At 44.3% G+C, this 25,397-nt stretch overlaps 1 protein-coding gene across 7 annotated transcripts in view; it reads left to right on the top strand.

Annotated features, from left to right (window-relative positions):
* Window positions 1-23,916, top strand: part of Prosap (SH3 and multiple ankyrin repeat domains prosap) — a 268,014-nt gene extending 244,098 nt beyond the window's left edge. For 4 of the 7 annotated variants that reach the window (XM_076420217.1, XM_076420215.1, XM_076420216.1 and 1 more), the window contains 10 exons: window positions 3,699-4,530; window positions 7,065-7,300; window positions 7,936-8,112; window positions 8,755-8,965; window positions 10,229-10,430; window positions 11,187-11,496; window positions 12,783-12,976; window positions 13,115-13,276; window positions 16,651-16,951; window positions 17,264-23,916. In XM_076420217.1, coding sequence (XP_076276332.1) covers window positions 3,699-4,530; window positions 7,065-7,300; window positions 7,936-8,112; window positions 8,755-8,965; window positions 10,229-10,430; window positions 11,187-11,496; window positions 12,783-12,976; window positions 13,115-13,276; window positions 16,651-16,951; window positions 17,264-18,492 — 3,854 coding nt within the window. In that variant the 3' untranslated portion in view covers window positions 18,493-23,916. The remainder of the gene's footprint in view (window positions 1-3,698; window positions 4,531-7,064; window positions 7,301-7,935; window positions 8,113-8,754; window positions 8,966-10,228; window positions 10,431-11,186; window positions 11,497-12,782; window positions 12,977-13,114; window positions 13,277-16,650; window positions 16,952-17,263) is intronic. The other 3 variants (XM_076420220.1, XM_076420219.1, XM_076420218.1) reach the window with 2 other exon arrangements.
* The last annotated feature ends 1,481 nt before the right edge of the window (window positions 23,917-25,397 follow it).

Below are 25,397 nucleotides of genomic sequence, written 5' to 3'. Positions count from 1 at the left end.
ATTTTTTGCATTTGTTAAACAATAATTTTTACTAACTTTTCATTGATATTTTTCATTAAAAAATTTAATTCTTCAAATATAGTTTTTCAACCTTTTTCTACTTGTTATGAACAATAGTTTTTAGTGTTGGTCTTAATCTTTAACACATAAAAGAATGCTTTCCTGTGTAAAAAAAAGAAATATTTTAAATACATATTGCGACTAAAATAGTACTAACATTATATTCAGTCAATATTACCACAAATAAAAAAGTAAGCTAATAAAATAAACATACCATAATTTGTCTTTCGTGATGATCTATGATGATCGATTGCATTAGTTAATTAATAACTCTACTGCCTCAGGATTCAGTATTTTAGGATTTCTTTTACATGTTAATCTTACAGTCAGCGGAAATTTTGGTTGGACACTCTTAAAAATCGCATAACTTTTTAAAAATTGGTCGAAAGGACTGGAATTTTTTAAAGATGCTAGACCGACTAGTTCGCTAAAGAAAAATGATGTTCTGTCAACTTTTTTATCTGGGTCTGTAACGATAATTTAAAAAATGCGTTTTATAGATTTCGGTAATTTATATGGTCAACATTGCAATGAACTACATATGTTTAAAGATGAGAGCTTAAGGGTAAAAGTCGCAGATTTTCAGCCTTGCCAGGGCATTTCGCCATTACGTGATCATCTTTAAATCAAATTTTCAATATGTATATAAGTTACCGAAATCTATAAAACGCATTTTTTAAATTATCGTTACAGGCTCAGATAAAAAAGTACCAATTGCAATCTTAATAAATTTTTCTTTACTTATTCTATAGCGAACTAGCCGGTCTAACATCTTAAAAAAATTAAAGTCCTTTGGACCAATTTTTAAAAAATTATGCGATTTTTAAGGATGTCCACTTAATACTGCCGCTGACTGTAATTGTGACAAGTACGGGTCAGGTGTTAACAATAATCTCAAATAGTTTTCGAATGCTGCGCAAGGTTCCAAAGATAGAAATAAATGCAGCGAGAACGCTAAAAAACTCTCATCATTCATTTCTTTATATTTTTTAAAAATAAAAGTGACTATCGAAGTTAATTTACGTATATATCTTTACTCTATTTATCTCTTGTAATGTTATTGCACAAACGTACGTATTTGGAAGACATTTGATTAATCATACGAGCCTGTTTCACGCAAGCAAAACTCGTCGCGAAGTAACATTGCAGCTTTGAACAATGATAACTTGCAAAGTAGGGCGAGCTAGGACAATATTCTTGCATAATTATATATGCGAAAGAATGCTGAAGATGATCCAATTTGTTATAAAACAAGACTTTTCATGGTTCTCTAGATATTCCTTGTCAAATGTAAAAAATTTGGCCAATTTTTTTATTTCATTGAATATTAATTTTTAACGTATTGTGAACAATAACTTTTAGTGTTGATGTTAATTTTGTAACACAAAAGAGTGCACTTCATCGTAAACAAAAAAAAAAAAGAAATATTAAGTGGTGCGATAAGAGCACCTCGAAGAAGAGAAGAAATTTTCTTGGCGAAAAGTACTATCTCTAAATGTCTACCTTTAAGTATTCGCCCTAATTACAATTCTTGGTAAACTGCATTAATTTTTTCATTTTCGAGGTTGATTGACAATTAGGAAGCAATAAAAATTTGTTAGAAATCGATATGAGAAAGTTGACTTTTTAGCTAAATGACACCAACTTCTTAGATCCGGACCACTGTGCGGTAGTTTAAAGGTCAAATTAAATTTATTAGCGAATTGCGCAGTTTATGAACTTAAAAATGTGGTTCCAGGAATGTTGTGCATTCGTTTGATACTTCTGTAGGCTTGACAGAACGGTTTATTGAAATTTCCATTTAATATTTGTCGAGATAATTAAGCTACCATGCGCGAAAATGACGATGCCAATCGAAAACATGAATGCAAAGAAACGGAACGTGGGATAGGTACGAGCATAACTGGGTGAAAAATGCAACTTTCGTTCTAAAAGTTTTTCAAAGTTCGCCCATACAAAGTAAATTGCCTGGTGTGCAAATAAAGAAGAATTGGAGTACGGGGAGTCGGTACCTCGGCAATGGAGGGACATTTTTGGTCGAGAAACAATCGGGAATAAAATCTAATAAACTCTGAAAGCTCCGGCACACGATAGACTGTTTTTGAAAAAGAAACATCGGGGAATTCCATCGAGAAAACCAACTCGCTGAGTGAACCGCTCGAAAAAGACCGGGGAAGTCGCTGTATTTGTTCCACGGACGAAACGAGGCACACGATACTGTGTGCTGCAGTTTGAAAATCAGGGATCGTAACCCTAACTCGAATAGGATCGATTTACTGAGATTGGTAACTCGGTTAACTTACATTACATTCTTGCGAATCAACACAATTTCTCGCGAACGTGTTTCCCAGAAACTCTGTTTACAAAAATAGATCGAACAGTTTGCAGAACAGTAACATTTAAACAGTTTAAAGATGATCGGTTTTCAATTCGTTAAAATAATTCAGGAAAATGAACGTGTAAATTTTGCATAAAAATCCGTTATTACCAGTGATTATTATCCAGATTATTATCCAGTGATTAACAACAGTTGTTGGTTATTTGGTAACGAAGTTTCCACCTCGAGCTATAATCCGGTTAATTTCAGCATTAATAAGTTAATACTCGACAGCACATTGATTTTACGACAACCATTTTGAAACAATTTAGTACAGCGCCGGTCACCGGTGACCCCGGGCGGTATTCGACGCGTTAACACTGTCGACTGCGTCTTAAAATCATAATTGTTTCAAAAGTTACGATCAATTTGAGTGGACTACTTTAAACGCCGCCGGGTCGGAAGGATTAAATCACGCGACAGCCATAAAATGATGGTTATTGCGTGATTGTGTCGCTGGAATCGGCCCCGCTCGTGGACTCTACGCTAATCAATATTTTACGATTACTCCTCCCATGTCATTTATTATACATGCTGTGCTTTTTATATTAATATTGGTGGCCGATTCCAGCGACAGCTTGGTCACGGCAAACACTATCGTATTCCGACTGTCGCGTGTGGTTTAAAAGTGGCCCGGGCGTGAGTTACACTCCTCTCCATAAATCACCGGACACTTACTTATCTTTAATGAAATGGTAATTAGAGAATGCAAGCTTCCAGGTTGATTTGATTATTTTATTTTAAATTAAATATACCCTACTTAAATTTGAAAAATTAGGAAATATAAGAATAACAATTGAAATTTCGAAAATATAGTATATTTTGGTTAGATTTGAAAAAATTAGTAAGTATAGCATTTTTATTTCACAATATAGGTCCTTTAATAATAAAAAATCGTCAGCATCCAAATTTCAATAAGTGTCCGGTGACTTATGGACGGGAGTATACGTTTACCTGTAATTTCTGGTTCAGTATAAACGCGTCGAAGAAGAAGAAGATCTAATCGTACCCTCACGAGTTGTACAGGTCCCAATGAGTTAGCAATCGGTTACGATCCCTAGTTAAAACCACGATAGCCCAACAGAAAACGAGAACACTCTGGTATATTCGGGGCTCAGGTTGTACGATGAGAAACAGATGAATCTAGAGGGTTGATCGGTCGCCGGGCGAGGAGGATGCGTCGAGACGCCTTCGGGGCGCGCCTACTTGTAAGGCTAAGTAATCCTTTCTTTACTTAACCTTGCAACCCTCGATTTTCCAGTACCGTTTAAAGGGCCGCCACGCTACAACCCGAAACGACGGTCGGTGGCATTCGCCGGCACTTCGACGATGACGACGAGCTGCTCGGCCAGTAACTTGGGCACGCTGACCAGGATACCGTCCGCGGATCAACAGCACGGTTCTGGTGTAACCGGGATCGGTTCTGCCGGCTGCGGCAGTTTGACCAGAACGATCTCTGTGGAGCAGTACACGACGACCGGCGTGACCTCGGTCACGAGAGTACCGTCCGCGGAGCAATACGCCGTGGCGGCGGGTACGCTGACCAGAGTACCGTCCACGGAACAACAGTATCCATCCACCGGCACCTTGAACAGAGTACCGTCCGGCGAGCAATACGCGAGCCCGAGCCCGATCCCTCATGTGAGCTCGATGGCGACCGGTACCCTAGCCAGGATATCCTCCACCTCATGCTCGTCATCGTCCTCCTCGTCCTCCTCTTCGTCCACCTCCTCGTCCTCGTCGGCTGGAGAACAATACTCCGCGACTCTGCCGACCGGCACGCTAACCAGAGTACCGTCCACCGAGCAATACCCGACCGGTACGCTGACCAGAGTACCGTCCACCGAGCAGTACCCGAGCAGGACCACGCTGTCCTGCTCCGGAGGAGAGCAGTACGCGAGTACAGTCGCGAGGACACCGAAGGACTCGCCCCGCCTTACCATCCGCCGTGTACCGTCCATCGACCCAACCAGAACAGACCTACAGAGAATACCGTCCGAGCAGCACGTACCCGCCAGACAGGCCGACCAGAACGGCCATCGGATCCCGTCGGACTACCAGAGCCCCAATTCCATGAGGGACCCGAACGCGAGGTAAGCATAAACTGTCTTTGCGAACCCTGACTAACCAGCTCGGCTGACACACCGCCGGGAAAATCGTCGCGACGCAACGGTATATTTTCTTCGACTACCCGCCACCGTTCTGTCTTCGCATCCGGTCTCGAGTAGCCGACCTCGTACCCGCTCTTGCTATGCCGGATTGCTCGCGCAGATGCTAGCCAATGTTTCATCAGAGTTTGCGACAAGTGGACGGGTAAACCGAGGTTAAACATTGTACAGGGTGACAAGAAATAACGGAGTTAATCATTTTTTATTATAATTCTGTCAAGTCGACGAATTTTGAAAAACCAAATAATAACAACCATAACATGGACCTTTGGTATTCATATATTTAAGAAGTTTCGAAATGGCCACCCTTTACGCCGATACAGAGGCTCAAACGTGTCTTAAAATTTTCGGCAATGGGCCGCAACTCTTCTGGCGTCATTCGGTCCCACTCCTGGTACAGAGATTTTTTCAATGACTCCAAATTTTTATGGGGCCGAGCACAGGACCTGGCCTCCAAAATCGACCACACGCTGTAGTCCATCGGGTTGAGATTCGGTGAGTACGGCGGCCATTCCACAGATGTGATGAAACCTGGAAAATGGGCTTTGCACCACTCCTGAGTTGTTTTCGCCCTGTGCGTCGGCGCGGAATCCAGCTGTAACGTCCATTCCGGATCGCCGAGGTGCTGTTGGGCCCACAGAAGTACGACGGTTTCAAGAATGTCCCGTCGATACACTTCTTGGTTGATTTTCACTCCTTGATCCACGAAAACCGTAGCAAATCCCATTTTCCAGGTTTCATCACATCTGCGGAATGGCCGCCGTACTCACCGGATCTCAACTCTATGAACTCCAATGTTTGGTCGATTTTGGAGGCCAGGGCCTGTGCTCAGCCCCATAAAAGCTTCGAGTCGCTGAAAAAATCTCTGCGCCGGGTGTGGGACCGCATGACGCCAGAAGAGCTGCGGCCCATAGCCGAAAATTTTAAAACACGTTTGAGCCTCTGAATCGGCTCAAAGGGTGGTCACTTCGAAACTTCTTAAATATGTGAATAATGAATACTAAAGGTCTATGTTATGGTTGTTATCTTTTGGTTTTTCAAAATTCGTCGACTTGACAGAATTATAATAAGAAATGTTTAACTCCGTTATTTCTTGTCACCCTGTACATTGATTCTCGAACAAGAATCAAAACTTCTTCCTATCTCAGTTTTCTCATTCACTTATCGGTTACTTGAAAAATGTAGGCTAGCATGTCTACGCGAACATCCGGCGTATTGGTTCGACTAACTTCTCGATTCACCTCGCCGTGGATTCCGAACGACAATCGCATCCTCTTCGAACGAATCTCCTCGTTTCCGTCTCGCGCGGTGGTTCAACTTGCCGGAGGCACCAGGACGCAACCGGAACTGGATCCTCTCTACAATCGACTCTCGCACAGCTGTTCCCGACCGAAATTTTTGTCAAAGGTTCCAGCTCTTTGCACCAGATTCGGCCATCAGTTACTTGCATTTATCTCGCAAAAACTTCGGAACGTAGCTCCGAGAGTCGTTAACTCTCTGCACTCGAACGGGATCGTAAATCTAGTCAGCAACTTGCGTGTCCCCTTCAAAAGGACGTAGATCACTGGAAATGATGGTACTTGCAAGATCTGCAATTTCTCTGAAATGAGAGTCGAGCAAAATCAAATTAAATAATAAATAAATGCATTCAAGTTGCTGGCAGATGAAAGCCTCGGGAGAATCTCCGAGTGCAGAGAGTCGATGTAGTCGGATAAAGAGAGTGTTCCATCTTTGAGAAATACGTTCGAAAAGGTTGACAAATTCGTCAGAACTTGAGAGTCTTTAGAGCGACTTAAAGAAGATGCTTGAGAAGTTCTTGAAAATCCAGGTCCACCTCGCGAGGGTAAATTAAGATCGATCAAAAGACGACTGTGCCGCGAGTGTACTTCAACGCGACGATATAGCGAACCAACGAAGCCAACAGTACCTGGAGCATCGTGTCTCCGTCGCTTCAAACAGCTTCAAACTTGGAACAGAAATCTTCACCAGAATTTTACCGGTGCTTTCAACCAATTTAAAGCTGGGATTTCCTGGTTTATACTCCATTCGTCTTGACTCGTAGACGGTTTGACGAATGGAGTATAAGTGGCACGAAGATTTCAGCTTTTGACAGTTCGCTATGTCGTCTCCGCGAAGTATGCGGAAATAATGGCTGCGTTCTGAGTCCTCCATCGAGTCAGACCGCTACCCGAGCGGTTCCAAAGCGAGAGACCTTCCGTTTCGAAAGGGTTGCACTGTTCGCGCGTGCGCGCGGGCGATCAATTCGCGAATGGAACGTGTTTCGGGATTGAACCGGCCTAACGCGTTGAAGCAAAGACAATTTACGCTGATCTCGTGAGATTTGTCGAGCAAACAGCCAACCACGAGAAAGAGGCGCGAAAGAAAGAACGAGAGAGAGAGAGAGAGAGCGCGCGCGGGGTTTCGACGGTCTATATACGTGGTTCCGCTCCCATTTCAAGATTACCAGCCGCCACCGCCGCGGAGAACTATCAGAACATAAGAATGGAGGGGCTGACGAGGCTGCAAGAACACCGGCTCGAGCTGCAACAGCGTCTCGACATGCACAGAACGATGGAGATGCCGCCGTCGCCGTCACCGAGCAGCAGAAGTCTAGCTCCTTTCAGCTCGGCTAGCTCGAGCCTGTCCGAAGGCAGCAATCAACCGTCCGGCGAAGATTCCGCCAGCATCGTCACAGGTATAGAAAACAGGTTTATTTTCTACAAAATTTGCCTCTCTCTCCTCCGTCGGGTGAGACATAAAAAAAAATAATAACGAGAGAGAGAGGGAGAGAGAGAACAGACAAAGAGAAAGAGAGCGAGAGAGAGAGAGAGACAGAGAAGAGACGCTGAAGAAACGCAAAGCTCCACCGAAGATCCTCGGGATCTTCGAATGATCTCCTCGCGCGTTACGCAATCGCGCAGGAACAAAATCGACGGATATATGTGAGAGAGAGGGAGAGAGTGAGAGAGAGGGAGAGAAAGAGAGCAACAGAGAGAAAGAGTATTTGCGTGTTTAGCATGAGACTCGTACGTCGAACCATCACCATCAGAAGCCAGGCCAACATCCGCGCGACACCTCGCGAACCTCTTAACGATCCTCCACCCATATAGCTGTCTTAGCGGATGTAACATCAGCAACCTAGACTCCCGAACCGTTCGGAGACGGGTTCCTTCTTTTTCATTTGCTCCTTCGTTGTTTCTCGTTCGCTTCGTTAGCGTTAAGGTAGCCTAGCGTTGCATGACGTTCGCCGCTCTAAGACGATATGCGATTCCTCGATCGACCAGACGATGGCACGACTGTCTCTCAGGCCTGCTCTCCGTGAATTTCTAGACAAGAGTCTCGGCGACACAGCCTCCGACGTGATCAGCGACAGTTCTGGAGTTGGAACCTCCCAGTCTGATACCACCAACTCGCTCTCGATCCCAGGGACCACCGTCGTTTGCGTCGAGAGCTACAACAGCGGCATCCTGGGACACCTGAGCATCAATCAAGGGGACATCCTCGAAGGTAGTGCCACGAACGATCGATATCCGACGAGACGCGAGACCCACGATTGCTACCGTCCCTGACAGAAACTGTTCGATCTGACGTGTTGCGCTCTGTTCCACGTCTTGCCACTCTCGCTCCATTGACCTTCCGTTGCCCTTAACACCTTCACAATCCACGCGCAATAATTTTCGGGACAGAGACAGCAATGTCAGAGGGAGTCTACAAAATAAAAAACAATGTACTATCCATCTGTAACGATGTAAAAATCGCAGAAGAGAACAATTTGTAACTCTGGGCAAAAAATCTATGACGACAGAGGTGGTCCAAAAAACGAAATTGTCCCCGATCCTCCAAGGTGATGGCATTCCCTGATCAGTGTTAACATTCTCACCACTCTGTAAATCGTGTAAATAAACAGTTTCATTCGTCCATTCATATCATCATGATTCACACGAACGACTTCATCTTAATTCTTTCGTTGCTACGTGTTTGTCCAAAGAGCACATCGTTCGGATTCTCTTTTTGCTCAGGGTCGGTATTGGGTTTGAGCGCAACGTCTCTCAGTGTGGTTACTGTTACTATACCCGTAGTATACATTGTGAGTGTTCAAATGTGTTCTGATTGCGACGGTGTGGTTTTTGTTTCTTTATTCTCGAACAGTGACGGGCGCTACCGACTGCGGTCTTCTCGAGGGTGTCCTCCGGGGACAGGGTACAGGTCTGTTCCCTGCTCACTGCGTGCAGGAAGTTAGGCTACGGCACACCAACATCCCGTTGGGCCCACAGCCTGCCAGCCAAGGACGCAATAGGGTGTTGGGACGCAGAGAGTCGCAGCATAAGTATTTCGCGACCGCCCCCAGGCTGAAGAAACCGTGAGTAACTCCTCAGACTGAAGGACAACATTGAATCCGCCCCCCCCCCCCCGGCACAGTAGAACCTCGGTTATCCGAACTAAAGAGAGATCCATAAATATTCGAACGGTAGAACAGGTGCCTGATTCAGTCTCAATCGATTTGCGCAATGAATAATGTTGCATATGGAGCACCTTGGATTTTTTTATTAGGAAATCGCTTATGAGACTTATTTTATTACATCATAATGTACATTACAGAGTATTGCAGACTATGGTGAATAAAACAAGAACATTAGTAACATTGTGAGGAAGAGAAAAATAAGAAAAGGATTCAAATCCTGCTGTGGAAAGGTTCTGGATAAATTTTCCAGCTCTTGGTTACATTTACATTTGGGTTTATTGATAATAATCAATAATGCGATCAAGCGAGGCAGCCAAGTGATAATGATCCGCCCTGTATCTATTAATTGAAACAATGCATCACCTTAGTATGGATTTATAGTGGAGCAGCGAGGTGAACTGTGCGGAGAAAAAAAAAGAAAAACAAAGAAAATACATATGTACTTTTTCATTAGTACATACGTGTCGAAGTGTTGTCACGAATGTTGGTTTGTTTTCACCGCGCCGCTATCATCGATGCTCGCAGCTACACTATAAATGCACCCTAAGATTGTGCTATCTGCATATGAAGCGTGCTGCGATAATAGTGACTTCACTATTTAATCGAGGATAATCGAGGTCCTAGTACAGTTTGTATAATGGGCAGGTATTTCACAAATTGCCCGAAAATTTTATATAATATCCACGGTTTCGTTGGGCTGTGTGTTAAATCCATAGTTGACATCTTTTCATGTCTATCTTTTATAGCGGTAAACTTGTCGATTTTAACGGAACTTACAATCCAGACCTATTTTATTTTTATTTGATAAATTTTATGCATCCTATACATTGCCCGTAACATATGTATACATAGTATGTACAGAAAATAAGTTCCCCTTTTGAAATCATGACTTTTACTCGGATTATACACGGAGCCTGCAAGCTGCATAATATTTAGTATGATTACTTTTATCTCGCTTTTGTCTTACGGTTTCTAACGTGGTATTTCTAACGGGGAGACGTAGCGCGCGATTCCCCCGTGACAGTCGTAACCGTAGAAATTTCAATCAAATCGAGCGACTGCTAATTTCCTGGAGCATTGGTTGCCCCGAGTGCCTAACGGATGCACGCCGTTTCTGCACGGTAACACCGTTATTCAATCTAACACACGATGCGTTTCCAGAGTGACGTCGGAGCCTCGCACCGTGGTACTGCACCGTTCGAGAAAAGGTTTCGGGTTCGTGCTGCGAGGTGCCAAGGCGACCTCGCCTTTGATGGAGCTGACGCCGTCGGCCAGGTACCCCGCCTTACAGTACCTGGACGACGTCGATCAAGGAGGAGTGGCCGATCTGGCTGGTCTACGCAAAGGAGACTTCCTCATTCAAGTATATATTCAATTACCTCTTCACAATTTCCAATTATAGGATAGAGTGTTTTCACATTGTTCAGTTGTCGAAACTATAATGCCTCGCACAGACTAGAACATCTCGACGAACAGCGCGGCGCACAGTGCCGCGCCGAACGGCAAACGACGATCGAAACGGATCTGTGCTATTTCCAGATTTTTTTGCGAACAACTATGGGAGCTGCAGCGGAGTATACTACACAAAGAAATCCAGAAAATGTTGGCAGTTTATTGAGTGAATTAAAGTTTCAAAGTGAAATGTTCAGGTCTGTACGAAGCATTAAAGACATCAGATTCGAGATTAAATGACTTGAATTTTTGGAGATGTTCGTCGATATGTCATAACATCTCCAAAAATTCAAGTCATTTAATCTCGAATCTGATGTCTTTAATGCTTCGTACAGACCTGAACATTTCACTTTGAAACTTTAATTCACTAAATAAACTGCCAACATTTTCTGTATTTCTTTGTGTAGTATACGCAGCTGCAGCTCCCATAGTTGTTCGCAAGAAAATCTGGAAATAGCACAAATCCGTTCCGATCGCCGTCCGCATTTCATCGAAATGAGCGGTTCGCCGCGCTGTTCGTCGAAATGTTCTAGTCTGTACGAGGCATAATACAATTCTGATTTGATGGCCAACACTGATTTCTGTTGACTGGACAACATGGAAATGATCTATAGAGTAACTCTGTTGTGCGGTTTATAATACACGACGGTTCTTCTTCGTCTTTCAGATCAACGGCGAGGACGTGACAACGGCTTCCCACGAGCACGTGGTCGATCTGATCCGGAAATCCGGCGAGCTGGTCAGGATGACCGTGGTCTCGCCGGTGATCAGCCTACCGAATTCGCAATCGGCAGCCATTTTGCCAACTAGTCAACCCATTCAGAGACAGTACGCGACACTGCCGCGTAAAGGTAACAACAACGTAGTGATCGGCGGCACTCTTGGAAGATCGCCGGCGCCCATGCCACCCCGAAGAGATCCGAAGACGACGCTCAGCGTTGGTCGAGCGCGGGCCAGATCGATGGTCGCAGGATTAGGTATGGGAAAAAGACTCTCCCTTAACCGACAAACTTGACAAACTCCGGATTGAGACGTCTCTCCCACCCTTGCTTACCCCTTCCACGACGCCATTCCCCGGTAGCGCGGCGTGTCAAGTTGCAAAAACAAATTTTATAAAAAAGAATTAAACTAACTTCGAAAAAAAGCACTAAAAAGTATGAAATAATTTCCATTTAATTTATGTGAATACTGACGAACTTAAATACAATACAATCTTTTCCGAGGCGGCGCGAAAATTGAAAATTTTCCAAATGACAGATGTTGCTGATTATGATTTCATTGGAATATGATGGACTTGGAAATCAGTAGGTTGAAAGAGAAGATACATTAATATATGAAAGCATGTAGAAGAATTTAAGGATAATCGTAATTTCCAGTGTCGAAAATTTTCAATTTTGCACCGCCTGCAAAATGATTGTATTGTATTTAAGTTCGTGTGTAATCACATAATTAAAAGGAAATTATTTCATACTTTTTAGTGCGTTTTTTCGAAGTTGGTTTAATTTTTTTATTTCACACTTTTTAGAGGAACGAGCAGAATTTGTAGAACACCATAGGATGGTTTTTTGGTCTTATTGGTTATTTGCAATAAAAACCGCAAAGAATAAAACAATGCAAAATTTGTTCTCAAGGGACCAATCGGGAGACATACCCTACAAAATGCAGAAGGTTTCGTCCTGATTGGTCCATCCATCTCGGAGTAATCGGTGAAAGAATTCATTTTTCGCAAATAAAATCGTAAGGAATAAGAGAGTGCAAATTTTTTTCACGGGACACCCCGTGGACATACTTTACAAGATGCAAAAGATTTCGTTCCGATTGGTCCATCCATCTCGACGTAATCGGTGAACATACATAGAAAAGAAAGCGAAAAAAAGGCACATACAGATCGAATTGAGTAACCTCCTCCTTTTTCGAAGTCGGTTAAAAAGGGTCATCTTCAGAAATTCTTGTAATACTTATGAGTAGACTGCGGATCTCTATCCAAAATAAAAATGTTCTGCATCAGTTTCAAGAAACAGGATCCAAGGAAAAAGTTATTTCTTTCTTTACTAATTTTAGTGGGCTGAAAATAATACATTGGTGTTCCTAAATTCTCTTCACCTGTAAAGCTTTTTAAATTGGACTTACCCATTTTTGTTATAAATGCATAAAATCCGCAGTCTGCTACTTATGAGGTTTCAAATTACACCCACCCATTTATGTCAAAAATGCATAAAGATCCTTAATCATTGTTAAGAGGTTATTGTTATTGGAACTGCAGAAGGCGGCGGAGAGAGGGACGATCGCGACGAGATAACGTCGACAGGGGCGAAATCGAGTAGCGCGGAATCGATACACCTTCCTCAACAGCCGTCTACCGGGCCGAACACCGGGCAGAACACACCTGTGCAACCTCGAACGGCCAGCATCCGATCGCGACCGACCTCCAGCAGGATCACTGCCGCGGAACTGGAGGTACCGAGAGAGAGGCACGAAGCACGGATCGGTTGCTCGATCGCGAACCACGCGCTTCTTGTTCCTCCTTTGAATGGCAACTGCACGAACGACACACACACCGAGGCTTCTTCAAGCTTTGTCCTTACTTTCTTCCAGGAACTATTTCAGCGGCAGCAAGGTAGCGCCAGTGGTCAGTACAGCTCGTCCATGATGAGCTCTCACTTTCAGACTGGTCAAGCTACCAAGTCGCATCCATCCTCGCCTGCTAAGACCGGCAGGGTATACGCGAGCGTAGCAGAAATGAAACGCAAAGGCAAAGTAAGAACACAAGAGAACACCTCACACACTTCACACCTCACAACCACGATCACGCCCGAAATACTCGATTCCCGGTGTACGGTAATGTCTCGATGTATGTCGAAACTTCGGGACCAAAGAACATCGTCGATTAAACAAGCGAACATGATCCGAATTGTATCGTGTTTGGTATCATTTTGATCGGAAAACTGTGGAGATCGTGTTGCTAATAGTTTGGTAAAGAATAATCGAAAATTAAAGCATATTGAGACGTTATTGTACGCCGTTACTTTTATCTACAATTTCTGGTCTGCCTGAACTAGATCTCCGGCGACCCCGTGCGCCACGGTATCCGCAGAATTCAAGCGTAGATTGGTGTAATAGCTGTAGAGTTTGAGCTAAGGTTACCAGTGATCAACAGTCTTTCGTTGTTACTAATTATTCTTTTGGGTAGACTGCGCCTCTTTGGGTCGGGCTCCCCTCGCTCGGCGCTTCTGTCGATTAACCAACTTTGGCCTGGTTCCATTTACTTCGACGGAGTTCACGAATGGTGACTGCGCTGCGGAAATTTATGCAAACTCGCGTGACCGTAGACAATTTCGTTGACTACCTCGTCTATGAGCTCATCCATGTAAATCATTCATGTAACTCTAAAAATTAACGTTTAAGCGAATCGTTCGTGGACAAGAACTAGAATAGACTATGATTGCCGGGCAATAATTAGATGGATGATTATTGAACGACGATCAACCTTGACCCTATAGTCTTTTCCCGATTAAATTAATTACTTGGACTTTATGGCATTTGTGCCGTATCTTAAAATTAGAAGTACATTCCATTTTTTTTAAATATTGAATGGAGATATAAATATCACGTTGTAGCAATGTAAATGAAAGACAAGACCTAATCGAGTGAAATAATTTCGAAGTCAGTTCGCTAGGAAGCGATTAAAGAATCCCGTGGCTCAAAGAAGAAGCATAAAAGTCCGCGGTCTAAACGACAACTAATAAAGCTCCGTGATGATGCATGCTCCGGGGTGATGGTGGCTGTTTTCACGCATGTGTGTTGTAGTTTTCTCGCAAGCCGGCACGAGTGTACGGCAAGGGGCGTTCCTGGTACGAGAGAGACAACGAGGACGACTTATATTACTGATCGAAAATACTTTGTTTCTAGCGCGTCCGTGACTTGCATGATTCCAGGTGACTAAGTCATTTGCTAATGAAAATCCGATGCTCGAAAGGGCATCGGGTATCTCTCACCTTCGGCTTTATGAACACGCCTCGCAGAAACTAACGATGTGTACCCGTGTAACGAACATTGTAATTACTTTGCTTTCGCTTTTTTTTGCGTGACCGTGCTGTTTCACAACCGCACCTGCATCTGTAACCGCAAAACGCCCGCAAAACGAGGCTCTAAACGCTTCGACAGTACGACTCGTCTTGCAATCTCACGACAGCTTCGCGAAAGCTCCAGAATCCTGAGCTTTCGTCCTCGGATCTAACGTAACGTAGACTCCTACACCTGCTGCGCCTCAAGGATTCCTCGTTCGCACCTGGAAGGACCGCGAAATGTCGTTCATTTGACCTAATCAATTGTTGAAAATTTTGTATATTGACAGACGGAATTATCAAGTATCAAAATCCGTGTTTTGCTGAATTTACTTGTGTACAGGTCTTCTAATTAGAGTTTGTTGCAAGACCTTTAGAACTCCTTTAGTAAAAATGCACTATCTTGTAAAAATGATGCAAAGATCAAGTTCGAAATTGTTACGCGTCGGTCCTTCCGTCGGTGTGCAAGCCCCCTTAAACAAACGGGATACCATTCTCCTTCTACGAGTCCCAGTCTTTCGTAATTACACGCGGTTTCGAAGTATGTATTTATAGAGATTAATGCGTATATTGGTATTGGTACGTGACGGTGAATCAGAATGTGCTAACACGTTCGCCGCCGCAGTTTGACAAGACTACCTCAACCGTGTCGACTTGAGAAGTGTTCGGCTGAGTCACGAATAACTTCCGCTTTCCTTTTTTAATTAATCTCGGTCAAAGGCATTGCGTACGCTATTAATCGACTGTGCAATCTATACCATTATCGTGCAGAAACATCGTAGCGTCGAAGAGAAACTATAAATCGACGGAATAACTGCGCTGGCTCTTTAAACTCGACATTTAACACATTAACTGCCAATGGGCACCGATCGAGCTAGAAAATCAATTTCTATTACAATCTATTAGGCTTCGTTAAGATTACAAGATCTCGTTGCGATCTACAAGGAGCGAGCAAATTGTGATAATAATTGCTATAGTAAATCTGAAATTGTTCCGATTTCGCGAGACTTTTACGAGCAGAATCCTGCCAGTCAACGAGTTAATATCGGGTTTGATTAGCTTGCAGTTAATTCGTTTCCCGAGTACTGCAATTTTCGCAGGAACTATTATTAATTTCCCGATCGCTGTGATCGTGGTTATTTATGACTCAATCGCGTCGCCGTAATTCCGTCAAGTAATACCGCATTTAGCACGTCGGTCATTCGCGAGTGACATTACTCTTCCCATCTGGCCTGCAAACGACTTTCTATAGCCATATATTCGAATAAATTAAACTTTATTAGAATATACAGAACAGTTGACAATCCGCGGTCTTTATGGTAGCAGTGAACGTGGTAGCCATCGATACTATTTCATTCTTCCTTAACAATCTTCAGCTGCGTTTCCGTAGAAACTATTATAGCTACAATAGCTGTAGGAGCGTCGATGAGAGCGGTGATCAAAATTGATCGTCTACTAAGCGCCCCTCTGCTTCTAAACTCTTCCATTATAAAACAATAGACTGCACTTCTACGGTTTACGCTCGTCATCGCTCTGATGGTTTGTCGCTAGCATAAACGGACCTTAGTGACCATTCTAGAAGAAATTAGAGATTTCACGTGTATTTTTCACGTACACGGGTACACGTGTATTAACGTATCCGTATTTTAAAGTACGCGTATGTAAATACACGTTCAAAACCACGATCTCCGGTAGAAACCCATTCTAATCTTTCATAATGGAAAAGCGTTCACATCGAAGCAACTATTGGAGCAACGCATTAACGCTTTGAGTGCCCACAAAAATAATTCATTGAAGATTAAAGAATAATTTCAAATAATTACATATTAAAATAATTCCGTGGCACTCAAGGTGCTGACCGAACGAAGATCAGCTTTCGTCGCAGCTTGGACAGAAAAGTACTCTTAGCTTCAGGGTGAAGGAATAGTCCGAGCGAATAGTCCGCTTCTTTCTCCGCTTTTCGTATCGATCGTGTAAAATTGTAGTGCTAGTCGAGCTGTTGTCTTCGTGAACGCTGACGACGATAGCTAATCGTCCACGCCTATTCAACCGGTCGTCTATTTCCAGTCAAACTCGAGAGTACGTTTCTTCGGGGGCCTGGGCGGCGGTTCCGACCTCCACAGAGATTTCCACAGCACGCCGGACCTGAACGTGCAGGTGCAGTCGTCTATACTGGCTCCGAAGGGGCATAGGAGTCAGGAGGACGTGAACGCTATGAACGGCAGAAACGGACTTCCACCTCCGAACCACCCTCCGCCCCCACCGCCAGTTGGACAGGTAGTCAAGGTGAACGTGGGCGCGAACGTGCCGGACGTGGTCACGCCGGCTTCAGTCTACGACAACATGGCCCACATACAGCAAGTCAAAGGTACAGTGTTCTCCGCTAGCCCCGTAATTTCCGGGTAACTGTTCTGAACAGGTCCAAGGAGCGACAGTTATCCAGGATCTGGTACCGTAGTGAGATGACAAGAAGGTCCCTGGTGAATAGTTTGGAAGGAGCGCGCCTTCTATTAGCCTAGCCGAAGCTCTCACACACACACACACACACACACACACACACACACACACTACTAGTACTATGCAGAACTTCTTGCCTCTGTGCCGTTCCGGGGCTCATCTCGTCATCTCACCACGGTACGCAAACTTGAGAACTTCTCTAATTGTTAATTTGCACTTCCAGAGCTGGCAGCCGCGACAGCAGAAGGTGGCTACGGCGTGATGTCCAGCTTCCGGCCATCGAACAGCGCGAAGCTGTACGCTTCTCCCGAGGACATGAAGACAGTGGGCTACCGTTCCCGCAGTTTGCCAGCGCACACAACGCGCTGCCACGTGCGGAAGTCTCACAGCCTGCGCACGCCGAACAACACGACGTTCAAGCCAATGAACAACCAGCAGGCAACGAACAACAACACGGTCGCGAGCAACAATCAGGTGAACAGCAGCCAGTCGGCGAACAACCAGTACGCGCAGCCGTTGAAGACGAACAGGAGCCACAGCACGGCTGGCATCAGGGAGAGGAAGAAGAAAGGCGTAGCGACTAGCGCGTCGATCACGAACCTGTCTTCGTTGGCCAACAACAACAACAACAATACCGGTGCAAATGTACCGGCTTCAGCGCCGCCGATCCCGGAGCCAGATTACAGCCTCTCGGAGTCTGAGAACGACGAAGGCGAGGAGGAGACAGACGACGATGGCGAGTCAGAGATCGCGAAGGAGCTAGAGAAGGCAGCAGCGAGGGAGAAGCTGGAGTCAACTAGGGAAACGTCGGGTAACTCGAACACTTCGGGCTCGAGCTCGTCGGGCAGCAGCTCGCTGCCTCACTCGTTCAGCGTCGACGAGATCCAGAAGGTGCGGACGCAGCTGAAGTCGTCCAAGAGTCATCCGAACGATTTCCTGCTGCAGCAGACTGGTTCGTTGGCCGAGGATGGCGACAACAGTTCGAGCGGGGTCAGCTCTGATCAGGATGTCCCTGTAGGCCCACCGACAGGCTTCGACGACACCGCAGCGAGGAACCTGGCGAACGAGGCTAATCAACAGCATTCGGCAACCGTGCTCACGGTCTCCGGCTCCGACAAGGAACCGAACCCGAAGAGGACCAGCTACGGCGGTAGCGGACTGCTGACCAGACACGCGGTCAGTCTAGCTCAACTACCACCTCCCATAGAAGCCGATGCTGAAGAACAAAGCAACGATCTTTTCGTGCCACCGCCGCCAGAGTTCAACGCAGGCACCTCCGCCGGAAACGCTGATGAGATCGTGTTCGCACCCCCGCCACAGTTCTGCGACAACAAGCAACAGTCTGCCCAACCGTCTCAGCAACAGCAGAACCGGGTCAAGATCATCGGCGCGATACCGAAAGTTACCAACAGCCAGGTGAAGGCTTCCGGCGGACGGTTGCACAACCAGTGAACGATGATCCCGACCGTCGTCGAGGCACGTGATCGTGCGCCACGATCGCCAGAGTCAATTTAATCTCTTCGTATTTAACCTAATCCTCCTCCATCCGGGGTCGACGCGCGATCCGGATTCCAACCGCGTCTCCTAAGCATGGTCGCGGTCGGAGATTGATCGTGCACGACGACGGGAACGCGTTGCACGCGTGCACAGTGCATTCGGAAGATCTCCAATTAACGCTGAACAACGATCAAGTTTATTCGCGACTCTTCGCAGTGTGACAAATCGTGATAGCCATTTAGTAAGAAGCTTACTACATTCGAAAGTGTAAAGTGAGTGGACCGCTTCACGGAATTTAGTGCGTCAACCCTTGGATATCGGGTCCAATTTGACCCAGGGCTTCAGTGATATTAGAAAGCCTCTCAGTTGGAGCCCGTTTGATCGAGTCTACGTAAAGTACTTTCGAAACTATGTTGAGGAACTCGTTGATGAAAAGACTGAGGATCTTTATGGTATCATTCAAAATTCGTAGATGATTTGAAAAGCATACACTAATTTTCTTAAAGTTTTTATAGAATCACATTTATTAATTTCTCTACAGTTCGTACAGTTATTAATGGACCGTTCTCCAAGGGTTGGTGCAGGAGATGGAAGAAAGTTCACATGAATCAGACCAACCACTTAGAAAATCATGCTACTGATACGTCTCAAATAACTTCAGTCTAGGAAATCTTTTAATGCACTGTGCGCGCACCCACACGTACACACATACACACACACGCACGCACACTCATGGACACGCGCATACGTAGACAGACACGCGTACAGACACATGATTTTTGCAATAAATTTTTCACCGAATCAAACGATAAAGCGTTCCCGCCGCCGGAGGTGTTTTGTAAGGCGCGAAACCGCGCGATTTATCCGCGTGCGGATCGAGCGACCGAATGTTTTTGTCGTTCGGTCGCGAGTCCGCGATAGTGGAGCATAAATAACACTGTCTAGCAAATTTGAACTTTTCTTTTGCGCTCTGATAATCAGCGGCCGATTTTTGCTAGTTCTACTATGCCAGATCGATTTTCATCCTCACGAATTTTCTGGACCCAAACCGTAAAAGCTACACGAATGATTCTTGCGCAGATCGATTCTGTAGACCCTCTCGAATATGGCAGTATTTTTTTAAATTCAATTATGAGCAATCAAATATGTTTATGCAGTATCCCAAGCGAGAAATGTCGCGGCGTTTAATTTCAAGGGACATTTTTGCCAGATCGATTTTCATTTTCACGAATTTTTTGGGCCCGAACCGTAAAAGCTACACGAACGATTCTTGCGCAGATCAATTCTGTAGACTCTCTCGAATATGGCAGTATTTTTTAAAATTCAATTATAAGCAATCAAATATGTTGATACAATATACCAAGCGAGTGATGTCGAGGCGTTTAATTTTCAAGGGACATGTTTGCCAGATTAATTTTCATTTTCACAAATTTTTTGGGCCCGAACCGTAAAAGTTACACAAACGATTCTTCCGCAGATCGATTCTGTAGACTCCCTCAAATATGGCAGTATTTTTTAAAATTCAGTTATGAGCAATCAAATATGTTTATAGAGTATCCCAAGCGAGCGATGTCGCGGCGTTTAATTTAAAGAGACATTTTTATTTTAGAAGAATCGCCCGTTGGTTTCCAGACTGTGAAAATAGTGTTGGACAGTAGATTCAGCGAGTTTTTACCGTAAAACGTAGTAGAATACGAACCGCAGGAGGCCGCAGAGCGCGATTAGTCGAAGAAGGAGCCTCCCGTTAGCCGTTTCGCGGATTGGCCTAAGGGGTTGATCGGGAGGGCGATCCAGAAAGCGGCGCGCCGTAGATCATAATTAGAGAGAACAGGTGTGAAAGTACGATGTTCTTGTGCGTGTAACCGGAAATCCCGGCGAGCGAGTGTGTAGCGCGTATCGGGTTTGTTTTTTCATGTTTCTATCGAGATACCGACGCGTGTTTAATACTTTTACACGTAAACGATCCTTCCACCATCCCGAGAAGCCATCCGAAGAGTTTCCTGCAGCGGTTGAAGCATAGCTATACTAATTTTCCGACGTCTCCGATGCGCGCATCGAGATATCACATCGCGTTCGAACAACAAACTGTTAACAACGCGATTCAAGATTTGCCAAAATGCTTTCACACAGAGACACATTTTCATTTGAACGGGGCTAAAGAAGTTGAATAGTTAATTGTTTTCGATTTGGTATTTCGGGAGAGCGACTCGATGCGACTCGAAGGTGCCGATCGGTTTCAATTAGCCAGCAAAAAATAAAACGCGCGTGGTTCTGTTCGATTCCTTTTCTCTGTCCCTCTATCTTTCTCTCTCTCTCTCTCTCTCTCTCTCTCTCTCTCTCTCTCTCTCTCTCTCTTTCCTTCTCCCTATCTCTATCTCTATCTCTATCTCTCGTGTCTAGACACTGCTCAAGAGCCTAATTACAAAGTTCTACTCGCAAAGTCATTAGAGATTGTTTCTAGTTTGTAATAACGAGTAAATAGCGCAACGACGAGTATGAATTTATCAGTAAGCTCGTAATCGCGTTAATAGAGGACGCACTGTACTACTACATTAACGCACCAACATTATTCAGCTTGTAAGATAGAAATCGTATTCCTTCCATTTCGAGAATCGGGCTCCCGAGAGCCGCGAGACAACCGGGGCGCGCACGATTTTCGCGAACGAACGCCGGACTAATTAGCGATTCTCCCGGTCTAATTACCGCGGTCGCCTCTGTACCAGTGAAGCAGCGTGTTCCCGCGTTCGTTCGCAGCGGAATTCGCGCTCCGCGTGAAACGAGAGAGAATTAACAGAATTCGTTCCCTGCCCCCGCAAATCAGAGCCGATAACCGTGTTGATTTTGATTGATTTTGTATATAGTGTACGATTCGTCGCCGCGACGCATCCGAAAAATTCGAGGAGCCCGTCGACGGTCGATCGAACGACGAGGAACGGTCTCGCGGCTCTCGGCGACAGTGCTACATACTGTATATACCGGACACAACATTGCTATGTATTTGATTAACCTGTAAACGACGGGAACGATTGCTGTCGTCATCACACATTTACGATCACCGCGAACATAGATTCTAAGCGAATTCATCCGTTAAGTACGAGAAGCAAAAGTGAACGAGAGAAAAAAGAACACGACGTCCTTCCTGATTATTGTTTCTATGCCTTTTCAAGTTTAAAGAAAGAAAAAACAAAGCAGACAGACAGACAAGAACAACAACAACAAAAAAGAGCAAAAAAAAACGAAAAGAAAGAAAGATGACGGAAGAAGATGATAAGAACGCATATTCATATACAGACACAGCGAAGTAACGATATAATTAACGCGACGCCGCGGTCGCCGCTCATTAAAAAGGGGTCGCGATCGAAGCGAACAGTTTCCGAGTCGAAGGGAATCATATAAAGATAAGTATTGAATGTTCCTTAGATATTTTATTGTTTGTTTTACGATCGATAGAACGCGGAGGATCGACGCCGCCGACGCGTGTGTATATCGGTTTTCAAAGTAAGAAAGAAGGAAAAGGAGAATATAACAACAATGGAAGACGAAGACGGCGATGAAGAAGATGGAGCGAACGCGATGCGCGAAGAGGACGACGAAGAAAGAGAACTTTGATGATCGACTGGTTAATTCGGGTCAGTAAAGCAATATTGTACGCATTACATACGGCTCGTGTAATAATAAACCGTTTCAGAATAGAATTCTATCTTTGTTTGCGATCTTAACGAACGGTCTCTCTCTCTTTCTATCTCTTTCTATCACTCTTTCTCTCTCGGATTGTCACCGGTTGGTTACTGATTTACGCGTGCACGTTTTTCCGCGACCGATTGTCGTGCGTTTTTCGACACATACATACAAACACACACACACACACACACACACACACACACACACACTGTGCACAGAGTCGAGCACAGTACCGTTTAAAATGCGAAGCAGGAGGAAAACGAACGACGATACCTATAGTTAACTACATTCCTGCCAAAAGTAATTATAGTAGCGTATCAATGTATCAAAATTGTTGGGACAGCCGGCGATGCACGCGTTTCAGAAGAAAAACCGTTTCCGTACACGCTCCGTGACGCATCCGATCTCTCGATCTTGAAGTCTATTTCTTCCCCAACGCTTCACTGAGCACTGGAAAATCTGACCGATCTACAGGACGACCCAAATCACGCGATACCAGACGAATTACATGTGAAAGACAGCACTGTGCAACAGATATTTTGCTTCCGAGTAGCCAATAGTCTTGTAGACTTTGAAATCTACAAGATACCGCTGCCGGGCTGAAAACAAAAAGTCTATTGGACAGTGTCGATTTGGCATTTAACTTTTAATTGCTCGCATGTGGTATTCACAATGTCGAAACTTGAAATTTAGTGTTTCAAGCATAAACGAAGATGCCAATCGAATTTGTTTTCCATTAAAGTAGTTATTTCATTGAGTAAAAATTGATTTATGTCGGAGCGATGTAAAGTTCCATGTAACCAGTTACGTAGAAAATGGAGTGCGAGTAGTTGATTGTTTGTTGGACAGTTGGCCCGTGTGCTTTGAGACGCCCTGTACCGCGCGAATTTCAAAGACTTCGAAGCATTGTTCGACGTACAGACCGATTTTGCGGCCGAGGAACGTTTGTCTCGGGCGAGACGAGATAGTAGAATGTTTTATACCATATAGCTGGCTCCAAAAGAAAAGTTTCGCGTAGCTGCACCTGCAATTTAATGATTTCTTCCGGAACGAGGGCGCTATGCGTGACACGTTCGCGACGCGCAGAATGTAGATGAATTTTCAAGTACCGGACGGAACCGAGAGTGAATTTATAAAGTTACACGACGGATAGCTTTGATTTAAAAAAAAACCATTCGTTATCCAGATACACCGAACACGTTGCAAACACATTTTCACAGATTCTACGTTGTGGTGTGGAACGAATGTTTTTTTCCGTTTTCTCTTTTTTTTATTTTCCCGTTTATTTATTTTCGAAACGAGCTACAAAACCCGTCCCAGTCTCCCTTCAGTCGCTGTTATACGCGCGTTCACTACCATGTCAGAATGGTACACACAAGCATACACATACAACGTTGTTCGGGGGCGTGAAATGTAACTCATTCGTCACTCAGACTGAACATCTGAAATTTTCCGATTTTTTTCTGTTTATTTTTCTTCCGTTTCACGGAAATCCTTGTACACACAGATATACACAGCATACACACGTTTTAGTCATCGCTCGACGTTCAACGCATCTCCTTTCATTCTTAGTTACTATTATAGTATCATCATCCTGCGATTATCGTTAGTACCTTTTGTACTATAATTACTGTATCACGAGTTGCAAGATACGTGCAATTTTTCGACGATAAATAATAACCGATCATGTTCAAATAACGACGGCATAATTTACTCTACACGATGCTCCCTTCTCATTGCTTCAGATTCCCTTGCTCCCATATCATCCCGGTTTCTATTTCACGGTGTACCTAATTAATCGATTAATATAAACTACGTTTGACACCTCAGAAGTTGCTGAATGTTCACGCGACAGTATAAAAATATAATATTCTTGACACCCTTTCGTTTGAACACTGCAACATAAGACATTCTGCAGTGCAATATTTATTTTTAAATTACAAGTCCGATGTGGTAACTATTTTCAAATCGCACTGCACCTATCGTAAAGAGCATTCCTCCAGCTTTAATTTGAGCCTTGAAAAGTTACAAAATTTCGCAGGAAAAGCATTGAAATATTACTTCTTGTTTTACTGTAAATCATATTCTGCCGCTTTTGTAGCGACAGTAGCGCCACCCGTGGCAAAACCAGGAAGCTCAGTCTTAATTTAGGAAATAGAGGCGCCACCTAGCTTGGACAATTTGCACTAAAAATTATCATCTGTTAGTAATATTTAGCAAACAGTTTGAGCGTTTTGCCGCTACGTGAATTAGCGCTGTAAGGACCCCTAAACTGAGGTTCGTACTTCTGCTACAAGTGTCGCTAGTATCTATGGCGGGAAATTCAAATTGATTTTAACCGTATGTAAAGACGAGATACATCTCGTCGGTGCCAGAGAGAATATGAGATCGAGAACAATAGAGAAGAATTAATCAAGTGGCAATTACCACTATCTGTTGATATAGACAATTTTTATTTTGCACAAAGATCCGCAGTCTACAGATTATCAATACAGCGTCTCAAGCATTTGCGGCAAGTGGTACTAGCGGGTTTATCCATTGGCTGTCGCAGCACAAGTGAGGTATAGCAGTATAGCAGTGGACTGATGATCATCTAATATAATTGTCCGTACCTCCCTGTACTACAGTATTACACTAGAAGTTTGACGGTGTGCCGAGTCTCTCCGTGCTAGCAGGGCCCGCTCTAGCGGTTACGACGCCCCGGGCAAAAAAACAAATTGCCGCCCCTTTTTAAGCACTAAGCACCGCGCTGAACAAAATGACCTTTTTTTCTATTAATTGAATATTTAAAACATCATTATTTTTCCCACACTTACAGCCAAAGCCAAAATGGCGCCCCTAAATTTTTGCGCCCCGGGCAGATGCCCGGGTTGTCCCCCCCCCCCCCCCTAGAGCGGGCCCTGGTGCTAGTCAACATTCGCCTTATAAATGTTTAGCATGTAATATACCTGTTATGCATATGTACAATATACAAAACACTTTATATGTACATGAATTTACAATGAATAAATAAAGACTACGTATTAAAAAGAATATCTGCGTATTATATTTATTGAACCACCATTTTTTTCGAACGTCCCACTTGTCGTAAACTTTGAAAAACAAAAAAAATTCCAGCGTCTGGCTTGTGGTTGAGTTGTACTACTGAATTTCGTGCCACCACCTTCGATATTATGTTC

This window comes from Lasioglossum baleicum, chromosome 3 (assembly GCF_051020765.1).
Source record: "Lasioglossum baleicum chromosome 3, iyLasBale1, whole genome shotgun sequence".
Classification (NCBI taxonomy): domain Eukaryota; kingdom Metazoa; phylum Arthropoda; class Insecta; order Hymenoptera; family Halictidae; genus Lasioglossum; species Lasioglossum baleicum.
The sequence above is the reverse complement of the archived record's forward strand: the minus strand, read 5'-3'. Positions and strand labels throughout refer to the sequence as shown.